This window comes from Rhinoraja longicauda, unplaced genomic scaffold (assembly GCF_053455715.1).
Source record: "Rhinoraja longicauda isolate Sanriku21f unplaced genomic scaffold, sRhiLon1.1 Scf000496, whole genome shotgun sequence".
NCBI classification, from domain to species: domain Eukaryota; kingdom Metazoa; phylum Chordata; class Chondrichthyes; order Rajiformes; family Arhynchobatidae; genus Rhinoraja; species Rhinoraja longicauda.
This window is the reverse complement of record NW_027601713.1, coordinates 1-22559: the sequence shown is the minus strand read 5'-3', so window position 1 is coordinate 22559 and position 22559 is coordinate 1. Positions and strand designations below refer to the sequence as shown.

The following is a 22559-nucleotide window of genomic DNA, read 5'->3' as shown; positions in this document are numbered from 1 at the left end:
AAGAAAGGCTGCAGGGAAAATGCTGGGAACTATAGGCCGGTGAGCTTAACATCTGTAGTTGGTAAGTTGCTGGAGAGTATTCGGAGGGATAGAATATACAGGCATTTGGATGGGCAAGGGCTAATTAGGGATAGTCAGCATGGTTTTGTACGTGGGAGGTCATGTCTCAGAATTCTGATTGATTTTTTTGAAGACGTGAGCAAAAAGGTTGATGAGGGCAGAGCTGTAGAAGTTGTGTTAATGGACTTCAGTACGGTGTTCGACAAGGTTCCACATGGTAGGCTGCTCTGGAAGATTAGATCTCATGGGATCCAAGGAGAGACAGCTGAAAGGATAGCAAATTAGCTCCATGGAAGGAGGCAGAGGGTGATGGTGGAAGGTGGCTTCTCAGAATGGAGGCCTGTGACGCGTGGTGTGCCTCAGGGTTTGGTGCTGGGCCCATTACTGTTTCCCATCTACATCAATGATTTGGATGAGAACATACAGGGCAAGATTATCAAATTTGCTGATGACACCAAAGTTAGTGGTTTTGCAGATAGTGAAGATGGTTGTGAACAATTGCAGCAGGATCTGGATCGATTGGCAAGGTGGGCGGAGGAGTTGTGATGGAATTTAATGCAGAGAAGTGTGAGGTGTTGTATTTTGGGACGTCAAACAAGGGTAGAACCTACACAGTAAAATGGTAGGCCTCTGTGTAGTGTTACAGAGCAGAGGGATCGAGGAGTACAGGTGCATGGTTCCTTGAAGGTCACGTCGCAGGTAGATAAGGTAATCAAAAAGGCTTTCGGCACTTTGGCCTTCATCAGTCAGAGTATTGAGTATAGAAGTTGGGAGGTCATGTTACAGTTTTATAAGACGTTGGTGAGACCACATTTAGAATATTGTGTTCAGTTCTGGTCACCATGTTATAGCAAAGATATTGTCAAGCTTGAAAGGGTTTAGAAAAGATTTACAAGGATGTTGCCAGGACTAGAGGGTGTGAGCTATAGGAAGAGGTTGACTAGGCTGGGTCTCTATTCCATGGAGCGTAGGAGGATGAGGGGAGATCTTATAGAGGTAAACAAAATCATGAGAGGAATAGATCGGGTAGATGCACAGAGTCTTTTACCCAGAGTAGGAGAATCAAGGACCAGAGGGCATAGGTTCAAGGTGAAGGGACAAAGATTTAATCGTAATCCGAGTGGTAACCTTTTCACACAGAGGGTGATGAGTGTATGGAACAAGCTACCAGAGGAGGTAGTTGAGGATGGGACTATCCCATTGTTTAAGAAACAGTTGGACAAGTACATGGATAGGACAGGTTTGGAGTATTATGGACCAAGCAAATGGGACTAGGGTAGCTGGGCCACTGCTGGCCGGTATGGACCAACTTGTTTGCAATCCAGCTGCTATTGTGATGTGATGTTCTCTTTCTTGTATTTTCAGTTTTTATTTCACTCTTGTCCTGACACAAACTTAATTTGTTTATTTTCAGGATTTAATGGAAGAGTTGACCGTCGTTTGGCCCGATCTGTCTAGCCATAACGCTCTTTGGTAATGGTTTGTACCTCAGGTGGATAAATCCCCAGGGGTTGACCAAATATATACTTGCACCTTGTGAAAAGCTCGGGTAGAAATTGTGGAGCCCTTGCACAGATATTACCATCATCTTTAGGCACAGGTGAAGTTCCAGTAGACTGGAGGGTGGCTAATGTACAGTTATTTAAGGGCACCAAGGACAAGCCAGGGCACCACTGGTGAGTGAGCCTGCATCAGTAGTGGGTACGTAACTGCAGGTGATTCTGAGGGACATCATTTACCAGCAGTTGATAGATAAAGACTGATCAGGGATAATCATAGGAAATCATATCTCACAAAGCAGACAGTTTTTTAAAGAGGTGACCAAGAGGATTGATTGAGGTTAAAGATCGTTGTCTATGTGGACATTAGCTGGGCCATGACAAGGTCATAAGTGATTGGAGCAGAATTAGGCCATTCGGTCATTCCACAATAGTGACCCAGCATCGATCCCTGTGGCACACCACTGGTTTCTGATCTCCAATCTGAATAACAACTCTTTACTATACCCTCTGGCTCTTGCCATCAAACCAATTTTCTCACCAATTGGCTAGTTTGCCGTGGATCCCATGTGATCTAACCTTCCAGCCGAGCTTACAATGCGATACCTTGTCAAAGGCCTTGCTGAATTTAGCAGGCCACACTGCCCTCATCAATCCTCTTCTAACTTCTAAATGTTGTGAGAGTCACTGCTTCCACTGCCTCGAGCAGTGTGTTTCAGATTCCAACTACCCTCTCTTGAAAAAGTTATTTTCAGATCTCTAAATCTTTTCCCACTTCTCCTAAAAGTGAGCCATCTAGTTTCCTACTATCTGCTCTGTCTCTTACTCTCATAACTTTGTGCATGTCCACCGGGTCCCCTTCAGCCTCCTCAACTCCCGGGAAAGCTAACGCTGTCTATCCAGTCGTTCCTCATAATTCAGGTGCCTAATCCTAGATCAGAATTATACAGTACTCCAGGTGTGGCCTGACCAATAGATAAAGTTGTAACACTGTTCTTATTGAGTGCCTGACAAATGAAGGGAAATATTGTGCACACCTGTGCTGGCAACCTTGTGTACTGCACACCTGCAATCCTTGGGTTTGAACACCAAAGTTCAATGGTTTAGGTGGCACAGTGGTACAACTAGTAAAGCTACCACCACACGGCTCCAGTAACCCCTGGTTCAATCCTGATATCTGCTGCTGCCTGTGTTTGTACATTCTCCCTGTTATTCTGTGGGCTTCCCAAGGGTGCTCTGGATTCTTCCCATATTCAAAAGATGTGTGAGGGCTACGTTAATTGGCTGCTATAAATGAAGGGGGAGAATCTATGGGGCAATTGATCATAAAATGGGTGCTTGGTGGTCAGTGCAGACTCAATAAGCCAAATAACTGACTGCTGTGCTGTACCTTCATATCAGTCAAATCTCCAACCCTCTGGATCTCCTCCCACGGACACTCTCCCCACCATTCTGCCCCATCACCCACTCTCCCCACCACTCTGCCCCATCACCCACTCTCCCCCATCACCCACTCTCCCCCATCACCCACTCTCCCCATCCCCATCCCTCCCATGGACACTCTCATCACCCACTCTCCCCATCCCCACCCCTCCTATGGACACTCTCCCCCATCACCCACTCTCCCCACCGCCTTCCCACCCTTCAACGGACACTCACACCACCCACTCTCTACACCCCTCCCACGGACACTCTCCCCCATCACCCCTCCCCACCCATGGACACTGTGCCTCATCACCCACTCTCCCCAACCCCACCCCTCCTGTGGACATTCTCCCCCATCATCCCTCCCCTCCCATGGACACTCTCCTTCATCACCCACTCTCCCTGCCCCCACCCCTCCTCTGAACACTCTCCCCCACCACTCACTCTCTCCACCCCCTCCCCACCCACGGACACTCTCCCTCATCACCCACCCTCCCTGCCCCCACCCCTCCTATGGACATTCTCCCCCATCATCGCTCCCCTCCCATGGACATTCTCCTTCATCACCCACTCTCCCCACCCCCACCCCCACCCCCACCATGGACACTCTCCTTCATCACCCACTCTCCCCACCCCACCCCCACCATGGACACTCTCCTTCATCACCCACTCTCCCCACCCCCTCCCCTCCCCTCCCCTTCCAACTGGACAAATAATGTTTTGGTTCCTGATCTTCAGACTGGAGAAAATGGTCATCTGTGCATTTTCTCCCTGCAGATACTGTCTGGTCTCCACCAACTTGTTTTTAATTTCCTCTAAACATTTCTATCCAAATGCCTGTCCAAATGTCTTTTAAATCCATCTCTACATGACCTCTGTCAGCTTATTCCATAAATGTAGCGCCGTCTGTGTGGAAAAGATTGCCCCTTAGGTACCCTTTAAATCTTTCCCCTCTCACCTTAAACCTATGCCCTCATGTTTTAGACACCCAACCCTGGGAAAGCAGTCACTTTATTGCCTTCTTCGCTCCAGTGAAAACAGCCCCAGCCTGTCCAGTCCCTCCATATCATTCAATCCCTCCTGTCCCTGTTACATCCTCATCAATCTCTTCTGTACCCTTTCCAACTTAATGACGGGGTTCCCATAGTTGAAATTATTCCTATATATTTAGTTGGAATAATTCCTGTAGTTGGGTGACTGGAACTCTGCACAATAGACAAGGTCCCACATAGGAGATTAGTGGGCAAAATTAGGGCACATGGTATTGGGGGTAGGGTACTGACATGGATAGAAAATTGGTTGACAGACAGAAAGCAAAGAGTGGGGATAAATGGGTCCCTTTCGGAATGGCAGGCAGTGACCAGTGGGGTACCGCAAGGTTCGGTGCTGGGACCCCAGCTATTTACGATATACATTAATGACTTAGACGAAGGGATTAAAAGTACCATTAGCAAATTTGCAGATGATACTAAGTTGGGGGGTAGTGTGAATTGTGAGGAAGATGCAATAAGGCTGCAGGGTGACTTGGACAGGTTGTGTGAGTGGGCGGATACATGGCAGATGCAGTTTAATGTAGATAAGTGTGAGGTTATTCACTTTGGAAGTAAGAATAGAAAGGCAGATTATTATCTGAATGGTGTCAAGTTAGGAGGAGGGGGAGTTCAACGAGATCTGGGTGTCCTAGTGCATCAGTCAATGAAAGGAAGCATGCAGGTTCAGCAGGCAGTGAAGAAAGCCAATGGAATGTTGGCCTTCGTAACAAGAGGAGTTGAGTATAGGAGCAAAGAGGTCCTTCTACAGTTGTACCGGGCCCTGGTGAGACCGCACCTGGAGTACTGTGTGCAGTTTTGGTCTCCAAATTTGAGGAAGGATGTTCTTGCTATGGAGGGCGTGCAGCGTAGGTTCACTAGGTTAATTCCCGGAATGGCGGGACTGTCGTATGTTGAAAGGCTGGAGCGATTGGGCTTGTATACACTGGAATTTAGAAGGATGAGGGGGGATCTTATTGAAACATATAAGATAATTAGGGGATTGGACACATTAGAGGCAGATAACATGTTCCCAATGTTGGGGGAGTCCAGAACAAGGGGCCACAGTTTGAGAATAAGGGGTAGGCCATTTAGAACGGAGATGAGGAAGAACTTTTTCAGTCAGAGAGTGGTGAAGGTGTGGAATTCTCTGCCTCAGAGGGCAGTGGAGGCCAGTTCGTTGGATGCTTTCAAGAGAGAGCTGGATAGAGCTCTTAAGGATAGCGGAGTGAGGGGGTATGGGGAGAAGGCAGGAACGGGGTACTGATTGAGAGTGATCAGCCATGATCGCATTGAATGGCGGTGCTGGCTCGAAGGGCTGAATGGCCTACTCCTGCACCTATTGTCTATTGTCTATTGTCTATTGTGTGGTCTCACCACCAATATCATTCAAAGAGAGTTTCTGTTTCTCCTTCAATCCATCTTTCAGCTCTGCACTCTTGAAAACTCTTCATATTGAAACATTGCTGTTCCTAATCTCTTTCCACAGGCCCCAACAGTGGTATGCACACGGGAAGCCTGCTACTCAGACATTAACAGTGCATCGGTACTTTGAGAAAGGTCTGAACTACTACAGGTGAGGACCTGATGTGTGTATCTCACTGACATACAGCCCCACCACCACCATCCACGGGAGGAGAGAGAGACAAAATGAGGAAGGGTGGCAGAGAGACAAATATATGGAAGAAGAGAGACAGAGGCAGGGAGATGGAGAGAGAGAGAGAGAGAGAGAGAGAGAGAGAGATGGAAGGAGGGAGAGGAGGAGGACGGACAGAGAGAGAGTCTGAGGGAGAAGTGATGGAGAGAGTAAGAGTGACAGAGGGGGAGACAATGAGAGGGAGAGGGGAGATTGAGGACAGAGCACAAAGAGATGGGAAAAGATGGAGAGTGGAAGGAGAGAGCAACAGAGTGTGAGTGGCAGAGAGAGAGTGGGAGATAAAGGATGCAGCGAGGGAGAGAGAGAAGGGGGAGATGCACAGATGCCTGACAAAACAAACAGATGTGGGAAACAGGCAGACACAGGAAGATAGATAGATAGTTACAGATAGATGTGTGAAAAGAGGGGAGGAGGACAGATGTGAAGAGATGGAGAGCTATACAGGCAGGGAGAAAGAGATGGATGGGTAGAGGGAGAGGCAGAATATAGATCATATAGACAGAGAGCTACGCAGCATGGAAACAGGGCCTTCTGCACCTCTTCCATGCTAACCAAAGTGTTCACCTCGAGCCACACCCATTAGGTTGCGTTTGGCCCATACTCCTCTAAACCTTTCCAATCCATGTACCTGTCCGTATAACTTTGAAATATTGTTATTGTACTCGCTCCTCCCACCTCTTCTGGCAGCTCATTTCATACTCCCACCACCCTCAGATCTCTTTTAAATCTTTCCCCTCTCATCGAAAATCTAGTTTTACACTTTCCCGCCCTTGGGAAAAGACTGTGATCATCCACATGATCGAAGTTCCCTGTGTTACACCCTGCATTGTTCCAGGCCTATCAGTACAATGCAGCACAGGAACAGGCCCTTTGGCCCACAATGTCAGTGCTGTTCATGATGCCAAGATAAACTAATCTCCTCCACCTGCACATGATCCACATCCCTCCATTCCCTGCATATCCATGTACTTATTTAAAGGCCTCAAATGCCACTATTGTATCTGCCTCCACCACCACCCTCAGCAGTGTGTTCCAGGCACCCACCACTCTCCTTTAAACTTTGCCCCTCTCACTTTAAAGCTTTGCCCTCTGCTCTTTGAGTCTGGTCCTTATAAATTAAACCCTCCATAGCATTATCTGCAGAGGAATCTTGAGGAGCAAGTCCATAGTTCACTGAAAGTGGAAGCACAACATGGATAGGGAGGTAAAGAAGGCAGACAGCTTGCTTACCTTCATCAGTCAGATGTGGGTTTTAGAATCAGGTGATCATGTTGCAGCTTTATAAACTTTGGTCAGGGCACATTTGGAGTATTGTGTGCAGTATTGTGTGGGGGGGGGAAGAGGGGGGAATAAAAGAGAAATGAGGGATCTGGGGATGGGAGATGAGCACACTGAGGAAGGAAAATGGTGGGGTGTGAAGGGGCAGATGGGAGATAGTGAAATAAATGGGCTGCACCGGGTGTAGGAGGGGGGAACGGAAACGAGAGAGGGCATGGGGGTATTACTTGATATTGGTGAATTCAATGTTCATACCATTGGGTTGTGAACCTGTGTAGATGGACAGAAATCTGCACAATGCAACAGGAACACAGATCAGTTTTTGTTCACAAATCGTTGCTACTCTCCAATGTGATTGTGTGCCAGAGAGGGAGAGTGTGTGGAGAGGTGGGAATACTGAGAGGGAGCGCATGGGTTAATGGGGATTAAGCAGAGAGGGTGAGGAATGTGGGGACGGTATGTTGGTGAGGGGGAGGAAGGGATACAATAATTTGTATTTACTTATGAGCGTTGAATGTTGATGTGCAGCGGAAACAAAACTTCTTTGTTTTGTTGCAGACGTGTGAAAGGTTGTGTAGACCAAGACCCAGAGGTAAGTCATGCTCAATTAATGGTTCTTTGTTACAAGGTGTTTATGTTATGAGACAGGGACCTAATGTTACCAATGTACAGGAGTCCTCGGCGCCGTCTCTTCCGTATCCCCCCCCCCCCCCCGTGTCATATCTCCCCCCCCCACCCCGTGTCATATCCCCCCCCCCCCGTGTCATATCTCCCCCCCCCCCATGTCGTGTCTCCCACCCCCAACCCATGCATAAAATGTTACAAAAACTCATTGGAGTCTCTTGCATCTTATCTGCCAGAGGTCTGCCAGGCCTTATTTTTTTGCCCTTTAGTTTTCCTTTACGAACATCCTTTACAAGGATGTTGCCAGGACTTGAGGGCCTGAGCTATAGGGAGTGATTGGGCAGTCTAGGACTTTATTCCCTGGAATGCAGGAGGATGAGGAATGAACTTACAGAGGAGTATAAGATCATGAGTGGAATAGATAAGGTGAATGCACAGTCTTTTACCCAGAGTAGGGGAATCAAGAATCAGAAGCCATAGGATTAGGGTGATAGGGGAAAGATTTAATAGGAACCTAAGGGGCAACTTTTTCACACAGAGGGTGGTGGGTAAATGGAATGTTGGGTATATGGATGGGTACATGGATAATGAAGGAGGGATATGGGCCAAGTGCAAGTAGGTGGGACTAGTATAACAATCAAACAATCTCCTAGATGTTCTAGTGGCCAGAGATCCTAGGGTAACGGAGGAACTGAAGGAACATTAGGCAGGAAATGGTGTTGGGTAGACTGATGGGACTGAAAGCTGATAAATCCCCAGGGCCTGATGGTCTGCATCCCAGGGTACTTAAAGAGGTGGCTCTAGAAATTGTGGACGCATTGGTGATCCTTTTCCAATGTTCTATAGATTCAGGATCAGTTCTTGTGGATTGGAGGGTAGCTAATGTTATCCCACTTTTAAGAAAGGAGGGAGAGAGAAAACGGGAAATTATAGACCAGTTAGTCTGACATCAGTGGTGGGGAAGGTGCTGGAGTCAATTATAAAAGATGAAATTGCGGAGCATTTGGATAGCAGTAACAGGATCGTTCCGAGTCAGCATGGATTTACGAAGGGGAAATCATGCATGACTAATCTTCTGGAATTTTTTGAGGATGTGACTAGGAAAATTGACAGCGGAGAGCCGGTGGATGTGGTGTACCTCGAATTTCAGAAAGCGTTCAACAAGGTCCCACAAAGGAGATTAGTGGGCAAAATTAGAGCACATGGGTTTGGGGGTAGGGTACTGACATGGATAGAAAATTGGTTGGCAGACAGAAAGCAAAGAGTGGGGATAAATGGGTCCCTTTCAGAAAGGCAGGCAGTGACTAGTGGGGTACCGCACGGCTCGGTGCTGGGACCGCAGCTATTTAATATATACATTAAAGACTTGGATGAAGGGATTAAAAGTACCATTAGCAAATTTGCAGATCATACAAATCTGGGTAGTAGTGTGAACTGTGAGGAAGATGGTATAAGGTTGCAGGGTGACTTGGACAGGTTGTGTGAGTGGGCGGATGCATGGCAGATGCAGTTTAATGTGGATAAGTGTGAGGTTATCCACTTTGGTGGTAAGATTAGGAATGCAGATTATTATCTGAATGGTGTCAAGTTAGGAAAAGGGGACGTACAACGAGATCTGGGTGTCCTAGTGCATCATTCACTGAAAGGAAGCTCCAGGTGCAGCAGGCAGTGAAAGCCAATGGAATATTGGCCTTCATAACAAGAGGAGTTGAGTATAGGAGCAAAGAGGTCCTTCTGCAGTTGTACAGGGGCCTAGTGAGACCGCACCGGGAGTACTGTGTGCAGTTTTGGTCTCCAAATTTGAGGAAGGATATTTTTGCTATTGAGGGCGTGCAGCGTAGGTATACTAGGTTAGTTCATGGAATGGCGGGACTGTCATATGTTGGAAGACTAGAGTGGCTAGGCTTGTATACACTGGAATTCAGAAGGATGAGAGGGGATCTTATCGAAAGGGGAAATCATGCTTGACTAATCTACTGGAATTTTCTGAGGATGTAACTAGGAAAATTGACAGGCGAGAGCCAGTGGATGTGGTGTACCTCGACTTTCAGAAAGCCTTCGACAAGGTCCCACATAGGAGATTGGTGGACAAAATTAGAGCACATGGTATTGGAGGTAGGGTACTGACATGGATAGAAAATTGGTTGACAGACAGAAAGCAAAGAGTGGGGATAAATGGGTCCCTTTCAGAATGGCAGGCAGTGACTAGTGGGGTACCGCAAGGCTCGGAGCTGGGACCGCAGCTAATTACAGTATACATCAATGACTTGGATGAAGAGATTAAAAGTACCATTAGCAAATTCGCAGATTTGGTCTCCAAATTTGAGGTAGGATATTCTTGCTATTGTGGGCGTGCAGCGTAGGTTTACTAGGTTAATTCCTGGAATTGCGGGACTGTCATATGTTGAAAGACTGGATTGACTAGGCTTGTATACACTGGAATTTAGAAGGAGGAGAGGAGATCTTATCGAAATGTATAAGGTTATTAAGGGGTTGGACACGTTAGAGGCAGGAAACATGTTCCCAATGTTGGTGCAGTCCAGAACCAGGGGCCACAGTTTAAGAATAAGGGGTAGGCCATTTAGATCGGAGATGATATGGATAGGTATGTAGTTTAAATGACTGGGTAAATGTAAAAATTGTCCCTAGTGTGTGTAGGATAGTGTTAGTGTGCGGGGATCGCTGGGCGGCGCGGACTTGGTGGGCCAAAAAGGACTGTTTCCGTGCTGTATCTGAAATATGAAAGAAAAAAGAAGAAGAAAAAAAATGAGGAAAAACTTTTTCAGTCAGAGAGTTGTGAATCTGTGGAATTCTCTGCCTCAGAAGGCAGTGGAGGCCAATTCTCTGAATGCATTCAAGAGACAGCTAGATAGAGCTCTTAAGGATAGCGGAGTCAGGGGGTATGGGGAGAAGGCAGTAACGGGGTACTGATTGAGAATGATCAGCCATGATCACGTTGAATGGTGGTGCTGGCTCAAAGGGCCGAATGGCCTACTCCTGCACCTATTATCTACTGTCTATTGTAGATGGGGCATATTGGTCAGCATGGGCAGGTTGTGCCTATGGGCCTGTTTCTGTGCTGTGTGATTCCATTACTATAAATGTGCCCTGCAGTCCACTACATTCTCCAGGGATACGCTTTGTCCCAGCCACCTGGACCTGATCCAAGCCTCCTTTTTCCTGACCTTTTCAGGACGTTTCTGCAACTTCAATTACCTTTTGTGCTTTCCTTTGCCGATACTGTAGTGGGATCTTGAACCTGAAATGTTAAATCTGTTTCTTTCCCTATAAACGTTACCTGACTTGCTGAGGTTATTTATTGTTTTCTATTTTATTTAGATTTCCAGCCAATCCGTCATCCAGTAATACGTGCTGATGTAATGTGCTCGGAGCACTTCCCTCTCTGCGTTTCATTAGTTTGTCATCGTCTTTTCTGTCTGAAGGATCATAGCTGGTCAGTCCACTCCTGGTAACCTCCACTTTCCTTTGTTCACAGAAAGCCAAAGCATGCTTCACAAATCTACCATCTGTGAAGAGATGTGTAAGTATCAGGTCCTGATGGAAAAAGCTCACAACCAGCCCATAATCCATGTTCCCCTTGATATCCAGAAATCTAGTAATCTCTGTTGTGAATGCCCTCAGTGGCTGAGCTCCCACACCCCTGTGTGATGAAATCTAAAGAATCGCCACCTATGAGGATGGGGATTTTTTTCTTATCTCAGTACTCAACAGCCTGTCCCAACTTGCAATCCCAACAACCCCCTACTTCTACACTTCTCAACTAGAGGAACCAACATTGCAATAAATCCCCTCCCAAAGCCTATAATGGATATGCAAATCATCAAGAGGTTATTACTCATTATTTTCCACTCGAGAGGACAGGCCCATTCTGCTTAATCTCTCCTCAGGATAAAATCACTCTGGTCCAAATGTACCACAACAAGTTCACCCTGAGCTGCAACCCCTTAAAATTACAACAGATTTTGACAATAGACAATAGGTGCAGGAGTAGGCCATTCGGCCCTTTGAGCCAGCACCACCATTCAATGTGATCATGGTTGATCATTCACAATCAGTACCCCGTTCCTGCCTTCTTCTCATACCCCCTGACTCCGCTATCTTTAAGAGCTCTATCTAGCTCTCTCTTGAAAGCATCCAGAGAATTGGCCTCCACTGCCTTCCGAGGCAGAGAATTCCACAGATTTACAACTCTCTGAATGAAAAAGTATTTCCTCATATCCGTTCTAAATGGCTTACCCCTTATTCTTAAACTGTGGCCCCTGGTTCTGGACTCCCCCAACATTGGGAACATGTTTTCTGCCTCTAATGTGCCTAATCCCTTAATAATATATGTTTGAATAAGACCGCCTCTCATCCTAAATTCCACCGTATACAGGCCTAGTCGCTCCAGTCTTTCAACATACGACAGTCCCACCGTTTTGGGAATTTACCTAGTGAATCCATGCTGCACGCCCTCAATAGCAAGAATGTCCTTCCTCAAATTTAGAGACCAAAATTCCACACAGAACTCCAGGTGTGGTCTCACTAGGGCCCTGTACAACTGCAGAAGGACCTCTTTGCTCCTATACTCAACTCCTCTTGTCATAAAGGCCAACATGCCATTAGCTTTATTCACTGCCTGCTGTACCTGCATGCTAACTTTAAGTGACTGATGACCAAGGACACCCAGATCTCTTTGTACTTCCCCATTTCCTAACTTGACACCATTCAGACAATAATCTGCCTTCCTGTTCTTTCCACCAAAGTGGATAACCTCACATTTATCCACCTTAAACTGCATCTGCCATGCATCTGCCCACTCACACAACCTGTCCAAATCACCCTGCATCCTCATAGCATCTTCCTCACAGTTCACACTGCCACCCAGCTTTGTATCATCTGCAAATTTGCTAATGGTACTTTTAATCCCTTCATCCAAGTCATTAATGTACTTCGCAAGAATGGCGTTGGAGAGAGAACTGAAGGCGACAGGAGGATAGTCATACTGCGCGGAAACACGCCCTTCGGCCCAACTTGCCCACACCAACCAACATGTCCCATCTACACTGGCCCCACCTGCCTATGTTTGGCCCATATCTCTCTAAACCTGTCCTATCCATGCACCTGTCCAAATGTTTCTTAAACATTGTGATACTACCTGCCTCTACTACCTCCGGCAGCTCATTCCATACATCCACAACCTGTGTGAAAGTTACCCCTAGGTTCCTATTAACTTTCCCCCCCCTCACCTTAAAACTATGTCCTCTGGTTCTTGATTCCCCTACACTGGGCAAGAGGCTCAGTATGTCTACCCAATCTATTCCTCTCATGATTTTGTACACCTCTATAAGATCACCCCTCATCCTCCTGCGCTCCAAGGAATAGAGTCCTGCTTGCTCAACCTCCATATAATTACGACTCATAAATCTCAGGCCCTTGAATCCTGGCAAGATTCTTGTAAATCTTCTCTGCACCCTTTCCAGCTTGACACCATCTTGCCTAATGCCTAATCAATGTCTGATATAAATGCAACAGGACTTCCCAACTTCTATACTTAATACTCTGACAGATGAAGGCCAGTGTGCCAAAAACCTTTTTGACCACCTTATCTACTTGTGTTGCCACTTTCAACAAACTATGTACCTGCGCTCCTAGATCTTCCTTCTCTACAACTCTCCCCAGAGACTTACCGTTCACTGTGTAGATTCTGCCCATTTTAGTCTTCCCAAAATGCAACACCTCACATTTCTCTGTATTGAATTCCATCAACCATTCCTCAGCCCTCCTGGCCAACCGATCAAGATCCTGCTGCAATTTTTGACAACTGTGGCAACGTATCGAGAAAGGCCCGAAATAAAGGCAAGGAGCCGGGTATTTCGGGAGGTTTGATTTTATTACGTTTGCTAGACCGGTCAAGTCTGTCAGAGTGAAATCGTGCCCAAAACCTTGTCCTTTATAACCGTAGCAAAGGGCCGCCCCCCTGAACCGGTCCATTCCCGTGCCGAGGGGTCGGTAGTGGTATGGCCCGACCCTTGGGAGCCGCCACAGGACACCGCCCCCCAGAACCGGAGGCACGAAACGCACTGGTGGTCGCACTACCCGACCGGACTGCGTACGAAAATCGGCCAACAGAGGGGCCGGCGGAGGCACAGTTGGAGGGACAGGTGGTGGGACCTGCAAAGAGGGGCAACCTCGTGACCGAGGCTGGGCAACCCGCACCGGTTGGTCGATGTCCAAGTGGGCCGGCTTCAAGTGGTCAATTGACATGGCCTCCGTCCGGCCCCCCATGTCCAAGACAAAGGTTGTCTGTCCGTGCTCCAGCACCCGGTACGGGCCCTCATAAGGCCTCTGGAGTGGCGTCCGGTGGGTGTCACGGCGCAGGAACACATGGGTGCAGTCCCGGAGGGCCGATGGCATGAACAGGCGGAATGTACCATGGCGGGACGTCGGCACAGGTGCGAGCTTGCCAACTCGCTCTCGAAGGCGCTGTAGTTAAGCTCCATCTTAACTATCTAAAATACCACCCACTTTCGTGTTATCTGCAAACTTGCTAATCATGTACATTCCCATCCAAATCAATGATATAGATGACAAACAGCAATGGGCCCACCACCAAACCCTGAGGTACACCACCAGTCACAGGCCTCGAGTCTGTGAAAAGAAACCTTCCACCATCAGCCTCTGCTTCCTTTCATGAAGCCAATTTTCTATCCATCCAGCTATCTCTCCTTAGATCACATGCGATCTAACCTTCCAGATGTTCCAGGTGTTCCGGATGTGGCCTTCATTCTATCGGTGACACAAAGCATAGATTCAGCGACTGTTTTGCCGGACACTTGAGCTCGACCCACCAAAGATGACTGGATTTCCCAGTTACTAACCACATTAAACCCCCTTCCCATTCCAACACTGACTTTTCTGTCCTGTGCTTCCTCCATTGCCAGAGTGAGGCCAGACACAAACTAGAGGAACAGTGCCTCAAATTCCACGGGTCGCTTACAACCTAATAATATGGACATTTAATTCTCCAATTTGGGTAACTTACCAAACTCCCCCACCTTCTTCCCCCCTTCCTTCCCCCCAGTCCATCTCTCTTCCCTGTGCTACACCTGGGCTCATAACCATTTCTCTCTCACCCATTTCCTTCCAACTACATTCCTTCCTCTAGCTTCACAATTTTCAACTCACCCTCTGGACTTTGTTCAACCATTCGCTGATCAAAAAACCTTTGTCTGTGTCCACCCGTGACTCATAGGCTTTGTCCTGCCCCTCCTCTCATCCAACTTCCTTCCCACCTCACCCACCCCCAAAATCAGTCCAAAGAAGTGTCCCAACCTGAAACCTTAATGTCTTTCGAAGTTGCAACAGGCAGGAATGAAAAAGAGGACCCAGTTGATATGTATTTGGACTCAGAGGCCTTTAATAAAGTGGGGTATAGGAGGTTATTAAACAAAATTTACATGCTCGGCCATGAGGATAATATACGAGCCAGGACTTGGTCAACTGAGAGAAGATGGAGTGGGATAAAATGGGTCATTTTTTGGACTGGGTGGCTGTGACCAGGAATGATGCTGGATTAATGCTGGGCCCAGCTGCTCACAATTGATATCCCTGAATTGTATTAGAAGATCAGGTTGGATATGTCCAAGCAAAACACAAACTGCTGGAGGAACTCAGCATCAGTGGAGGCAGAGGGATGGTGCCTGTTTGGGGTCAGGATCCTGCACCAGCTCACTACATGATGTATCCAAGGTAGCTGACGATACCAAGCCAGGATTATGCAGAGACATCGGGCAGAACATGGCGGATGGAAAATAATGTGGAGAAAGGTGGAGAATTTTAAATGGTGGGAAATTGAACGGTGTTGGTGTTGGGAGAGGTCCAAGTATGGGGTTCTTGCACACCAACCACTGAAAGTTCACATGTAGGGTAGTGAGCTATTTGTTGTGTGTTGAGCTTTATTTTAAGAGGATTGCTCCAATTATATGGGGCACTGGTGAGACAGGATCTGGAATATGTACAGATCTGCTGTACCTGCCTGAGGAAAGATTACCCTCAATGGAGGGTGAGCCGCATTGCTTTACCAGGTTGAATGGTGGGTTGGGATGGGGTCTGGCTGCTCCTCTGTAGAGAGAACGAACAAACTTGGTCTAAACTCTAGTTCCAAGAATGAGAGGTGATCTCATTGAAACACAAATTTTTACTGGATTTGATATGAATTTGATGTTTCCATTGCCTACAGTCTGAAATACAATTATCCCCCACTCTCAGCTGCCGGTCCATGCTGCTACCCAATCTTTAACCCCCTCTGGCCCAGTTTCACACAGCCTTGAGCGTAGGACTTCATCAAACCCCTGAAAGCCCTCTCAGAGATTGAATAGATGGAGGATGGCAGGAGAGAGGGAGAGCAGAAGATACGGGGGGGGGGGGGGGGGGGAAGGGGATTGACAACAGCAGAGATGTTTCAGGCGAGGAACTCCAGTGATCTGGGATGTGCTGCCTGAATGGAGCTCAGTAGATTCACAGCATTGGGTAAAGGGAACTGGAGAAAGTCTGGACTGTGGGGAGGAATGGGGAGTGAGACTTAGCAAGGAGCTCCACCATCAAGCTGGAACAAGCCTGATGGGCTGAGTGGACTCCTGTCATTCACCGATTCTCAAATCCAATCTGGAATTCCAGAGGGGGAGGGGATGTGGGACTTGTTCCCACCCTGTGCCTGGCTCTCCCTCTCCACGGTTCAGTAGTTGATAATCTCTCCTTATTTCTGCTCCTGATGTCCTAACTTAGATCCGTCCGTACCTGGTAACCTTATCTTTCCGCTCTCTGTTCACAGCAAATAATCTGGGGAAACGTAAATGGAAACAAAGTGAGTATCAAGTCCTGAGTATAAAAGCGAACACTCGATCCAGAGAAGGTGTCTGCAACTAAGCGCTAGTGGGGAGAAGTGATGTTGGTGACAGGACAATGGGTGGAACAGGAAGTGAGTGAGAGAAGTGAAACAGAGAACTGGAAGGCAGAGTGAGGTGAGAGGGGTACAGGGGAGAGATAGTTTGGGGGGAGAGTGTGAGGGAGGCAGATAGGTAGACCGGGAGGAAGGAGAGGGAAATAGAGAAGAGAAGAAAGAGTGGCAAAGAGAAATGCAAGGGTTATGGCCACATCATGCAACACAGAACCCTCAGTCCATTGTGTCCATGCTGACCATTAGGTATCCAACTCCAACCACTTGGTCCGCACCCTACTCAGTCTTGGTAATTCAGGAGCTCATGCAAATGTTTCTTCAACACTGAAAATTTCTGCCTCCACCATCCCTTCAAGGAGATCATTCCAGATTCCAATCACCCTCTGAATGGATAAAGGTCTTCCTCGGATCCTCCTTAGACCAACACCCTCTGTCCCTAGACACATGTACCATTGGGAAACATTTCCTACAATCTATCTCTTACAGCATGGATACAGCTGCTTCGGCCTAACCTGTCCACACCGACCAAAATGCCTCAGATAAGCAAGTTCCATTTGCCTGTGTTTGGCCCATATCCCTCAATGTCTTTCATATCCATGTGCCTGTTCAAGAGTCTTTTAAATGCTGTTATAGTTCCTGCAAGAATGATCTCCACTGGCACCTAATTCCATGACCCAACATCCTCTGATTGAAAAAAGTGGTCTTCAGGTTCCTATTACATCTTGCCCCTTTCTCCTTAAATCTAGGACCTCTGACTTTTGATTGTCTATCCTGGATAAAAGACTCTATTCACTCTCCTCATGATTTTAAACACCCAAAACACATCACTCTCTCTAACTCAGGCCATCAAGCCATGAAAAATTCTGGTAAATTATTTCTAGATTATTTAGTCCTGTCCACTGTGCCTTCCCTCCACAGATGCTGCCTAACCTGCTCACTTCCCCTAGCAGCATGGTTTTCCCATCTATTCTTGGGCAGGGACAGACCTGGAGTGACAGAGCCCCAGAGGATGAATGGGTGGATGGGGCGGTGGTCGTCAGTGAATGGGGGGGAGGGGGGGGGGGGAGAGGTAGTAGGGTTTGGGTTGACAAGGACAAGGGCCTGCCAGTGGGTTGGGGTGATAGTCTGAGTTAATGGGGGGTTTCCACAGTGAGTGAGTGAGGGGTGACCCTTCACCGACTGTTGGTCACCCTCACTCCAGCTCCTTTCCCAGAAAGGTTTTCACCACTTTCTTTTGCCCGCAGATTATTACTGAAGCACTATTGTATCTCAAGTAACCGTACAGAGCTCACAGCCAATCAACTGCACAGCACGCTACGATTCTGCAAATGCTCAGCGGGACAGGGGATGGAAAGGGATGGAAGAACAGAGACTGCCAGAGACACTCTGGTGGATGGATAAACAGGAAAAAGAGGCAGGTTGAAAGAGGGAAAGAGAGAAAGTTGGAGGTGTTCATGTGTTAGTCCTGTCGAGCTGCTAAATTCTCACTGCAGTTATCACCTGAAGGTAATATTCTTTATTGGAGACTCAGCTGTGACCTGTGCTCACATCACACATCGTCACTACATGGACATGCACCTTTCAATGTTCTCAAAATTATTATGGGGAGAGACCTAGAGGAAACATATGTACAAGCAAAGGAAGGACACCACACAAACAGGCAAAGAAGTGGTGTTATAGACAGATTGAAACTCCAGGGGTTCAGCAAATGCGAGCTATGCTTTGCTTTGTGGCTTTTAAGCAATAAAAAATCATTTCAAAACTTGTCTTGTATTGGTTATGTATGTCTGGACCTCTCCTGGTGCCATGGATGGAGACAGGAGGGGGTGCAGGTGAATGTGTGACCCACAACTGATACAAGAGGAAGGACTTGGATTCCTGGGGCAGGGCAGCCAAACTGAATGGTCAGGCTCAGAGCTGGATTGGCAGGGTGAAGGGAAACCCACAATGATTCAGGACCGCTGGGTGCCTTCAGTAAATGAGTCTGCAAAGCAGATGAAACAGGCTGGAAGAAAGAAAACCAAGTAGAGGGTACAGTGGAGCAGCAGTAAGTGCTGCTGTCTGCCAGCTCTAATCCGTGTGCAGTTTATATGCTCTTCCTGTGTCCGTGGGTTCCCCTGGCACTCCTCCCACATCCCCTGCCCCACGGGGTGATCGGTCACTCTGGTAGCCCATCCTGGGCCACAGGTAAACTTTGTGGGCCAATACGATTGCACAGACTGGAAGGACTGAAAGGGCTTTCCTCATAAAGAAATCCAGAAATGTGTAAAGGTTTTGAAGGGGTTAATTGTTTGTAGTTCAGTGTGTGTGGTTGGGGTGAGGGGGGGGGGGGGAGGTAGTGGAGGACAATGCAGAGGCCATGGGAGGTTTGCAGTGACCAGTAGACATGGCTTACATAGAGTGCATGTGGAGAGAATGTTTCCACTAGTGGCAGAGTCTGGGACCAGAGGGCACAGCCTCAGAATGAAAGGACGTGCCTTAAGAATGGAGATGAGGTGAAATATCTTTCGCCAGAGGGTGGTGAATCTGTGGAATTCATCGCCATAGACGGCTGTGCAGGCTGTCATTGGGTATTTTCAAAGCAGAGGTTTTGACAGGTTCTTGATTAGTAAGGGGGTCAAAGGGTGCAGAGAGAAGGCAGGAGAATGGGTTGTGAGGGAAAGATAGATCGGTCATGAATAAATGGCAGAGTCGACTCGATGGGCCAAATGGCCGAACTCTGTTCTTAATTCCGGCTTCATGGACATTAGTGTCAGTGAAATCTGAGGGTTACCAAAGAGATAGATAGTAGTTCAGAACTGCTCTCTGGCTGTGATAGGATAGTTCACTTTCCAGATAACAGCTGTGAAGAAACTGTCCCTGAATCTGCAGGTGTGCGTTTTCACATTTAATACCTTTTGCCTGAGGACAGAAGAGGTAGTGGCTAAGGTGTGATGTCCTTGATTATGCTGCTGGCCTTGCCGAGGCAGCATGAGATATAAATAGAGTCAATACAAGGGAGGTTGGTTTGTGTGATGGTCTGGGTTGCGTCCACAATTCGTGGTCTTGGATGGAGTTGTTCCCAAGCCAAGCAGAGATGCATCCTGATAAAGTTCCTCATGGCAGCCTGATCGAGACAATTGGTTTAGTTTAGTTCTGTTATTGCTGTCACGTGTACCGAGATGCAATGAAATATTTTATTTTGCATACTATCCAGCCACAGCTTGCCTGTACCAGGCCCATATCCCCTCAACCCTTGATAGAAACAAGGAACTGCATATCTTTTTTGCATTCATTGTTTCATTCAATCATTCATTCATTGTTCTGTATCTCTCCACATCGCTATCTATATCTCTCGTTTCCATTATCCCTAACCAGTCTGAAGAAGGGACTCGACCTGAAACGTCACCCATTCCTTCTCTCCAGAGATGCTGCCTGTCCCGCTGAGTTACTCCAACTTTTTGTGTCTATCAAGGAACTGCAGATGCTGAGTTACTCCAGCACTCTGTGTCTATCCCTTCAAACACCCCCTTCTATGTAGCTGTCAGTGGCTTTCAAATGTCATAATTGTAGCTGCTTCTACCATGGCATCTGACAGCTCCATATGTACACAGCCCTCTGTATGGGGAAGCAGTTGCCCCTTGTATCCCTTTTAAATCTTTTCCCTCTCTGCGTCAACGTATGCCCTTTAGTTTTAGACTCTCTTCTCTAATACCCAATAACTTGGCCTCCACAGCCAGCAAAGAATTCCACAGGTTCACCACCCTCTGACAAACAGCTTTCAAACACACATCACGGGTTAACCCAATCACCCCCCGGATAACTCTCATGAGCCTCTTCTGGACCTTCTTCCCTCTCTCGGCTCCTTCAACCTAATCAAGATTCTTGATTAGTCCGGGCGTCAAAGGTTGTAGCAGCAACTTAGTCCTTCCCAATAAAGTCCTTAAGCTTACCACTTTTACGAAAGGAGTGGAGTGAACATTCTTGACGCAAACAACGACAGAGATCTCATGACGTTTCAGTTTAATTAGTCGTTTATTGAAGTAGTTATACAAACAGATTAGTATATCTCTAGTCATTGACTTGGTAAGAATTGTATCCCACCACAGCTCCTCTCGTGTCTATCGCATAACATCGCGGTCTTCCCAATTATAACTCTGGCCCCTCCCCTGGCTCCTCCCAGTCCATATATGCACATATGCCCATGTATGTAAGCCTAGTATTCATCTGACGACAACCCCCAAAAATAGGATACAAAAGAATATAATATGCTAAGACAGCTAGCAAATACACATGGCTCCGACAAAGGTTATGGGGAGAAGGCAGGAGAATGGGGTTGAGAGGAAAGATAGATCAGCCGGGATTGAATGGCAGAGTAGACTCGATGGGCTGAATAGCCTCATTCTGCTCCTATGCATTATGAACATCATACTATAAACGCGTGCCATATATAGAATAGATGACCAGTGATAGTTTGATTCAGACTGGCTCACCCAGGGAAGACACGGCTGTGGCGAAAGGATGTTGTTCTGACTGGAGGCCCATAACCAGTGGAGTTCCACAGGGATCAGTGCTGGCACCTGTTTTAACAGTATATATTAATGATAGCGATGAAAATGTGCAGATGATGCACAAATTGGTGCTCAGGGACAGTGAAAAAAAGACTCAAATGTATATATAACTTAGTTACAGATGTGAGCGGAGAAATGGCAGGCAGTGTTTACCCGGGCAAATATGCGGAATTGCATTTTGGGAGGTTGAATATAAGGGGAAAATTTAGTTTTACAACATAAAGTGGGGAGTGCCTGGAATGTGCTGTTGGGAGTGATGGTAGAGGCAGATATGATAGTGGGATTTAAAAGGCTTTAGACAGGCTCATGGATATGCAGGGGATGGAGGGATATGGATTATGTGCATGCAGGGGGGATTGGTTTAATTTGGCATCAGGTTCGGCACAATATTCGATAAATGAGGGGATGAAGGGTGGAGACTCCATCAACGTGGGCAATGCCATGATAGGGGCTCAGTGGCTGGCTGATCCCAACAGCAAGCACCCAAGGAAGAGCAGCAGACTGCATGCCAAGTGGATACCTCTGTATCAGAGGGTGGTCGAGCGGGGTTCGAGAGATTGCAGGGCTGTATCATTAACGTGGATGGTAAGGTGGAGGCTCTGATTCCATGGTGTGCCTGCCACTGAGGGAGAGCTGAGAACCACAGCAAGGCAGTAGCTGACTGATACGGAGTGGGGAATGGACTGGATGCTGTGATGTTGGTGGTGGGAGGGAGAGATGCTCTCAGTCATACAGCACAGTGGCAGTGCCTCCAGCCGTGCAGTGACCACCCACACACCCGTCTACACTGATCCCACATTCACCCACTTCACGCTCCCCACATTCACACCAACACCCCCCCAGCACACGCACACCCTGAGGGCAATTCAAAACAGCCAATAAACCCACCCACCATCACAACTCAAATTGCAGCAGGTTCTTGATCAGTTGGCCATGTGGGCTGAGAAATAGTTGATGGAATTTAAAACTGAGAAATGTGAGGTGTTGCATTTTGGAAAGTCAAACATGGGCAAGACCTACACAGTGAATGTTAAGGCTCTGGGGAGTGTTGGAAAGCAGACAATCTAGGAGTGCAGATACATAGTTTGTTGAAAGTGACATCACAGGCAGATAGGGCGGTCAAAACGGCTTTTTGGCACATTGGCTTTCATCATTCAGAGTATTGAGTATAAAAGTTGGGAGGTCATGATTTGAGGCAGCATTGAGAGGGTTGTGTCCTGTTCTGGGCACAATGACATAGGAAAGATGTCAAGATGGAAAGGGTGCACAGAAGATTTATGAGGATGTTGCCAGGACTCGAGGGCCTGAGCTACAGGGAGAAGTTGAGCAGGCTGGGACTCTATTCCTTGCAGCGCAGGAGGATGAGGGGTGATCATATAGACGTGTACAAAATCATGAGAAGAAACAATAGGGTAGTCGCACAAAGTCTCTTGCCCAGAGTAGGGGAATCACAAACCAGAGAACATAAGTTTAAGGAGA

General features: G+C 47.4%; 1 protein-coding gene across 1 annotated transcript in view; it reads left to right on the top strand.

The window, feature by feature from the left end:
* LOC144591019 (ribonuclease T2-like) overlaps window positions 1-18236 on the top strand; it is a 29447-nt gene extending 11211 nt beyond the window's left edge. The window contains exons 4-9 of the mRNA XM_078395366.1: window positions 1475-1533; window positions 5502-5588; window positions 7506-7539; window positions 11068-11112; window positions 16405-16437; window positions 17775-18236. Coding sequence (XP_078251492.1) covers window positions 1475-1533; window positions 5502-5588; window positions 7506-7539; window positions 11068-11112; window positions 16405-16437; window positions 17775-17807 — 291 coding nt within the window. The 3' untranslated portion in view covers window positions 17808-18236. The remainder of the gene's footprint in view (window positions 1-1474; window positions 1534-5501; window positions 5589-7505; window positions 7540-11067; window positions 11113-16404; window positions 16438-17774) is intronic.
* The last annotated feature ends 4323 nt before the right edge of the window (window positions 18237-22559 follow it).